The sequence below is a fragment of the Branchiostoma floridae genome, chromosome 3 (assembly GCF_000003815.2).
Source record: "Branchiostoma floridae strain S238N-H82 chromosome 3, Bfl_VNyyK, whole genome shotgun sequence".
In the NCBI taxonomy this organism is placed as follows: Eukaryota; Metazoa; Chordata; class Leptocardii; order Amphioxiformes; family Branchiostomatidae; genus Branchiostoma; species Branchiostoma floridae.
The window spans coordinates 13,629,278-13,636,395 of record NC_049981.1 but is presented as its reverse complement, the minus strand read 5'-3'; the positions used below and the strand labels follow the sequence as shown (position 1 = coordinate 13,636,395).

General features: G+C 38.0%; 2 protein-coding genes across 2 annotated transcripts in view; one reads left to right on the top strand and one right to left on the bottom strand.

Annotated features, from left to right (window-relative positions):
- Positions 1–618: 618 nt before the first annotated feature.
- Positions 619–5,932, bottom strand: LOC118412157 (protein N-terminal glutamine amidohydrolase-like). Its single transcript, XM_035814864.1, has 6 exons — positions 5,810–5,932; positions 4,881–4,977; positions 3,958–4,017; positions 3,203–3,351; positions 2,592–2,713; positions 619–1,881 (listed from the first exon to the last, which is right to left on the bottom strand). The coding sequence occupies exons 1-6, from the start codon at positions 5,872–5,874 to the stop codon at positions 1,742–1,744; spliced, it is 633 nt and encodes a 210-aa protein (XP_035670757.1). The 5' UTR covers positions 5,875–5,932; the 3' UTR covers positions 619–1,741.
- Positions 5,933–6,078: 146 nt separating this feature from the next.
- The window catches only part of LOC118411276 (UDP-N-acetylglucosamine transferase subunit ALG13 homolog), a 6,510-nt gene continuing 5,470 nt past the window's right edge, over positions 6,079–7,118 (top strand). Inside the window, exons 1-2 of the mRNA XM_035813452.1 lie at positions 6,079–6,207; positions 6,353–6,515. Of these exons, the coding sequence (XP_035669345.1) occupies positions 6,085–6,207; positions 6,353–6,515 (286 nt within the window). The 5' untranslated portion in view covers positions 6,079–6,084. The remainder of the gene's footprint in view (positions 6,208–6,352; positions 6,516–7,118) is intronic.

Here is a 7,118-nt window from a genome sequence, read left to right as displayed (position 1 = left end):
TTGCAGGTCAGCTGTGCTTGACCGCGACCATACTGCTGCAGTACTGATGGTGATTAATAGAGGGCGCTTTTGATCTATGCAACTGAAGCTGATTACTAATAATGTAAGCGTGTTTGACCATTTCCTCCGTGCCTTTTGGTCACAAATTGACACAAAACCAGTATAATGAGATTCCTTTGTTTTATCGGTAGTTTCCCTGGGGAGTTGGACCCTACATTTGATACTGTGTTGTTAGTACCAAGGATTGTGTAGTCAGTACCAAGGATAGCCATGGCAGTAGGAAGGACACTGAAGTTAGTACCATGGATTGCTCTGTCAGTACAAATGACATTGCAATCAGTATCATGGACAGTGTAGTGGATACCAATGTCCGTAAATGGAGGTGGCTATACCAAACACTGCCTGAACCCCCACTACATGTATCCTTACCTACTGATATCCATGATTTGTTCCAGCTGCCTAAACAATGATAATATTTCTGTACATTTACGCACATTCCTCATACAACTTTTCCAACACATGGCTTTAAAATGTAGGCTTATGTTCTGAGGCTACAGTAGGTGTTGGTAATAGCTTCCAGAAAAGTAGACAGATATAAGAAGATGCAGAACACACAGCGACAGGCATTGATCTTTATTACTTGATTCACAATACATCACATTTACCACTGACAAAGTATGCCATGAATAATCACACAAACAGCAATATATACTATGGTGCGGTATAGTAGTAATCTATATAGGACAACAGGTTGGAAGAAAAATGGCAATGTTGTGAGATTTGAGACTGAATATTTCCTTGACCTACCTATAGTATGGGATGTATGGACCTTTTATGCCACACTATTCAGATTATAATTTCCAGAAAGTGTCAGTGAGGTTGTGGTCACATTTGTCTCATGACATGTCGACAGAAAAATGAGGGCATTAAGAAAAGACAGATTCTAATCAGTGGTCAATTCTTTCATAGCTTTATTGAAAATCTATGACAAAAATATCATAGGTGAAGGTGACTAAGCATTTAACAGTTTGTTATTCAAAACAAACTTACATGCAGAAAAAACACCTATTTACAATGCCCTGATAAAGAACTAAAATGTTGCACAAGGAAATAGTATATATATTATAGCATTAGTTGAACTTGTATTTCTAAACACTTATCAGTTTGTCACAGTACTTGTGGTATAATCTACATCTAATGTTTCATACACCCATGCAAATATTGGTCTGGAGGTATTCAGTTGATACACCAAAAAGGGTATTCTTATTGAGTATCATGAGAATATACTATCAATATCAGATGTATGTGCTGATGTTATACTAGTCTACATACTGTCTGTCATGTTGGATAGCTACAGCTGGAAGATGCCATGTAATCTGAATACAATGTACTGTAAATTCAGTTACTTTTGTAGTGGTTTTATTTTGAGATAGGAAAAGGAGGTTTTTTGGTACTTCAAAATTGCGGTTTAAACAATTCTGTGGCACAGTAGTCATACAAGGGAGACATTGTAATGGTGTCATGAATCAGTAATGGAAAGGTAACCATAAAAACTGCAAAGATAAAATCCCTGGGAAAGTTCCAAGATTTGCTGTAACTTGTAATTACAATCATGGCATTTCAAATTTACTGACTCTTCCAGGCTTAACCAATCAGCACGGCCTCCGTGACATCACATGCAGACATCCTATCGGTGAATCCCAAGCACAATGCACACATTAGCATGGCTACATTAGACACATTAACTAGGATCTGGGGCCAGGGCTTGTTCCTCCACCGTTGGTGTCCGAAAGCGAAGTCTGAAAGTTTTGAGGTTGAGAATTTCTCCAACAAAAGTGTTGGGACTCATGTCGATGAACATCGGCAGATTCATAGCACTCTCTGAAAAAACGAAAAGTGTTGTCTTAAATATAAAAACCACATTATAGAATCGATTCCATTGTATTTCAAAGACCAAAGAACCAATCTGCAAAAGTCTTCATGCATCAATGCACATTGAAGTAATACCTACTAGTTACCACCTAGAAATTACGGCCACAACATGAAAACCATACCCTGCAGTACTTAAGAAAGCCGCTGGGGGCCCAAAATCTTATTGTTGCCTGAAGACATCAAGACCTAAATGTAAAGCCTCCCAAAATATCGTATGCATCAATCCGTAATTTCTTTAGTTGCTTTTCGACCACAAAACCATACATGCTACCAAAACGGAAACCATCTTGGCTATGGTATGAAGTCAAAACGTTGAATACAAGGTGAAAGTTATGTTGTAGATACATTTTGTATATAGTAGGGTAGATTCATCCCTCAAGCTACCGCGACATCTTGCACACTGCAGTCATCCCTCAGAAAGACATCTGGAGCAGCATAGTTCAAGTTTTGAACTTTTATTCAGCCTGTCGGCCAAACTAGTTTCGCTATGTACAGCTTCTTCAGTGGCTAGAGGCTAAATGACACAAGTACAGTGAAGTTTGCACTTATATACCTTTCCAGTACATTCTGCCCTGGTACATTTTGCACCTTAGATCCTAGTATGTTGTAGATACATTTTGCACAGACATGCATGTAAGAAGCAAATGAAAGGTGCTTACGATCAGTCTGGATACAGGGGTACTCGGGTGGAGGAGACATCCAACCCCCAGCAACCCTCATGTGAGACCTGTCCGAGGCAAAGATCAGCAGGTAGTCTGAGGCAGGAACCACACGGAACTTCCTGAAGGAGAAGCAATAGTCAACTTCAAAACGATGTCAACTCAAGAAGATCATGCGGTTAGCTTTTTTTTCCATGAATTCAAAATTAAAGTACATGAATCAAAACTTTTTAGGCCAAAATGATAATGTACATGGACCAATGCCCACAGATACATTACATGGAAGGCATTCAGCACTGACAAAGGCCATAGACAGACTATAATGTCTTATAACTTCATCTCTTCTATTTAATACCAAAAGGTGTTGTAGCAATTTTTCTTACATTGAAAATATTTTATATCAAAATGCATGAAGTGGTAGGTATACCGATGACCACACATTTCACTCCTAATTATTACATTAGCCTGATCAAATCATTCTTTTCAGCTATAAAGTGGCCTATCAACATCCAGTCTGCACCCTAGAAGCTTGATGGAGAATCGCCTGATATCATTTATATGTAATTATTTGGAATTTCAGGACCTTATCAATTCCCTATCAGACCACTGACCTGTGGAACTGAGGCCTGAGCTCTTCATCACTATGGAAGGTAGCAGTGCAGTACCGGGAGAAGTTGCAAGGGAAAGGCAACATGGAGTCTAGATCATACACATCAGTCTGCTGCCCCTCTCTCTGGTGTAGGAGGACAACATGGTAGTCCTACATGGAGGTCCACAGAATAATACAGACTGTGGTTAAACTGTTTCATCATCATCAGCTTCTGATATAGAGAGTCTTTCTTTGGATACTAAAACAAGGATGTTTCTTTGTCAACCTTTTCCTTCAAGACCATGCCTATACTATAAAAACACCCAATAAATTCGGCTGACGTAAACTACTAGAGTACATGTCAGGAGAGAGACTGCAATCTGGTGGAGAAATAGAGACCCTAATAACTGTAAACTTAAAGATATTCCGTTTAAACAGTCAGAAGTTTTCAACTTTGATACATGTCACTTGAAACCAGTAGATATCTCCTTTCATAACAAATGCAAATATCAACAGTTTTAGAACCAGCTGAACAAAATGGAGCCAGGATCACTCCAGAATTGCTGGGATTTGCTCCTGTACAGAAATGGACTATTACAAAATTGCACCATTTCTTTTGGCCTCAATAGCAGGCTCTCTGGGCCTTTTTCATCTTTTTGGGGGCTCATTTTGCTAGCCATTTCTTTTTGTACTGGTTTTCTTGTACTGCCAGCCCATAGGGCCTGCATGTATTTGACATCTATATTCAGCATCATATATTTTCATGACCAAACTTACCCACACCACAGGCTTTCCAGGGCCATATTGTCTACCTGCTCTCTGCATCCACAAAGGAACCTACAAAAAAGTAGTACAATAAAAGCAATAGTAAGTGTACATGTAATGCGTATATAAATCATTAAAAAAAGAGTAATGCTATTTCTTTACTTGAATTTTTCCCATTACAAAGAATGAAGGGAGACAAAATAGGTGATATACATGTAAATCATCTCTACCAGTTGTCTCTTCCACACAAAAACTGTACAAATAGTAATATCAGCTGCAACTATCTTCAAACAATTCACTGTCCTCCTGAACTTAACAGAATAATTTCTATCATACATGAAAGTTTGGCTGCCTTTACGATTAGCAATACATGTATCTCCGGTCAAGCTCAGAATGTTTATGCTAGGTTCTGAAAGAAAGCAAATTGTCTCGATGGTCATGAAAGATATGATTGCATCAGTCAGTGCCAGTGTTGGTTGGGAGACTGTTGTGAAATTTGTTACCTGTTGGTAGGGCTGTGGACCTAAACAAATTTTCAGGTACAGGTACAGGTACAGGTACAGGTACCGGTACACGGGTCTAGGTACAGGTCCGGACCTGCACCTGTACCTAAAAAAGTTTAACCAAGTAAATGTAAGTTAAACATGTAGCTAGCTGTCTTTTCTAGTGACAAATTGTCATCTTTGTATGGGCAATTACATATTTGAATCTCAAAACAATTTTTTGGAAGTTTTCTTAAGTTTCAACTGCAAGATTATCACCATTGTCATTGTTGATTCAGGATTTAATTGTCTAGCAGTCTTAAAAAGTAGTGTTTAATAGTGATTTAGTTTGTTTAGGTACAGGTACAGGTACACAGATGTTTAGGTCTGGACCTGTACCTAAACAATTTTTAGGTACGGTACAGGTACGGGTATTTAGGTACACAGCCCTACCTGTTGGGCAGCATTGGAGATGAAGACCACATAGAACTCCTGAAGGTGAGAAGTGTTGTCTCGGATCCACTCACATAACTTGTAGATATTCTCCTCACTGTGGAGACAAATACATTGATGTATAGTCATTTGTTTTTGCAGCATTTCAAGTTCACAATCAACGCAATACTGTAGCATACAAACATAGAAACACACAACCTATCATAGAGTACAGAATCTTCATAAACGTGAAGTTGGTAGCTTAAGAACCAAAGAAGTAGTACAGCTGGAACTGACAAAATTGCAAACAATACAATATTTACAGTAACCATTATCATGCAGCCATTATCAACCATTATTATGCAACAAAAGAAATTGTGGATTCACAACCCCATATATTAGATTTATCCAACAATTTTGTTATCTATTTTCACCAAAGCAAACTTACAAGACACCCTACTAATGTTCTCCCCGATAGTAGAATACATATTATTTTTGTTGGTGTGTTCTTTTCATGTCTTCTTCTTCTGTCAGTAACCAATTAGAACTACAATGTATGGAGCCTCTGGCCATACTATTTACTATTAAATATACGAGTTACTAGTATACCGAACATAAATACGACCCTTGTATGATCAAGGAGGTTGAAAAAACTCCTCGGTATGATCAAGCCTTCAACCTCCTTGGTATGATCAAGCTTTCAACTTAAGTTCACTATTTACGATGGTATGATGTAACATAATGATTTACGATGATTTGGAATAAAATATATTGAAAAACAAATGCATGACATCATGAAGATATATCGCGAACAAAGGAAAGAGGGCAATCGGTGAATATAATTATTAGACAGGCGTCGCTAAGAAAAAGGTTGCAGTCACAAAAACTGGTAGAACCTTTCCTTAGACTATATTCTATCATAAAAAGCAAAATCCATCCTTATTTCTTACCAATAACAAGCCGTATAGACACATTCTTCACTCGTCGGCAAAATTCTTTCAGGAGCGGCTGCCATTTTGTTTTAACCTTTGACCTTAATGGTGGCTACTAAAGCAGATTTGTTGCCTGAATCGAAAATAATATTTGAACCGATCAAGGACAATAAGAGGCGATTGTTGAAACTAGAAAAATATCTAAGAACGTTGAAAAGTTATGTCTCCTGGGATTATGATAAACTAAATACGCATTTTTAAAATTAGATTATTTTAGGCACATTATCTTTTGCATGGAACAGCCTGCAGGTAAACAATCGAAAATGTCGGACAGAGAAAAATGTGTTTTTGTGACAGTCGGAACAACTAGCTTTGATCCTCTTATAGAGCTGGTTTCTAGCAGCAGTTTCTGCAAGGTAAGATCTTTGACACTTCATCAAGGAATGCTCAACAAAGCTAAGTCACTGTTGTTTTTTTTTTTTTTTTTTTGTCAAACGTCCAGAAATTCTACAGTAAAATCTTTAATTTTTGTAAGAGAACATTTTTATTTTATTTTTGCAGCTACTTGAAGACTTAGGGTACACCAGACTGTTGCTACAGATAGGAAGAGGCCAGTACGAACCAGAAGCGTTTGTGAGACCTGGGTTCAGACTGGAATATTTCAGGTTCAAGGACACCATTGCTGAGGATATACAGGGTGCTGGTCTGGTCATCAGTCATGCAGGTCTGTTAACTGGTTAAGTCACTATTAACTAATGCTAACAATAGCCGCGGCGACTGTTGGATCTACTTTACCTGTACGCTATTTCTACAACACAATTTCAGAGGAAAAAGTGATTATATACCTCTCATTGACTCACATTGAAGAAGATGATTATCATGTTGTAATGAATATATTATAGTCTAGGACATTGCTGCCATGGTTGTTTTAATGTGCAGAAAAAATTATATGTGGAGTAGTCAAGAATAGGGGATGTGCAATATATATCTATAGTTATGAAGATTTTTTACCATGGTTTCTGACTCAAAAGAATTGGACTCCACAACATCAGTCAAACGTGCTGTGGATTAAGCCATATTCCATTGTGTTGGAGATGATTGATTCTTACCAAATTTAACTTTACAAACTTTGTTATTCCCTCTTTCTTCTGTAGACTTCACACCCTCCATGTGATTGGGTGTAAAAGGATCAGAAATGACGGTGCAATCAAGGTGGCAAACAGCAAGGTGGCCGTGGAGCTGGGGAGAAAGTAACACGGGAGCATACATTCCTGACTGCAAGAAAGAAAGTGATAAAGAAATTGAAAGTGATGTTGATCCCATTTAG

What these genes read in the sequence shown, in the direction of transcription:
- LOC118412157 (XM_035814864.1), bottom strand. Translation starts at nt 5,874, where the DNA reads ATGGCAGCCGCTCCTGAAAGAATTTTGCCGACGAGTGAAGAATGTGTC. An exon ending in GTCTATACGGCTTGTTATTG is followed by an intron (nt 4,978 to 5,809) that starts GTAAGAAATAAG and finishes TTGTCTCCACAG; the next exon opens with TGAGGAGAATATCTACAAGT. An exon ending in TCTCCAATGCTGCCCAACAG is followed by an intron (nt 4,018 to 4,880) that starts GTAGGGCTGTGT and finishes ACTTTTTTGTAG; the next exon opens with GTTCCTTTGTGGATGCAGAG.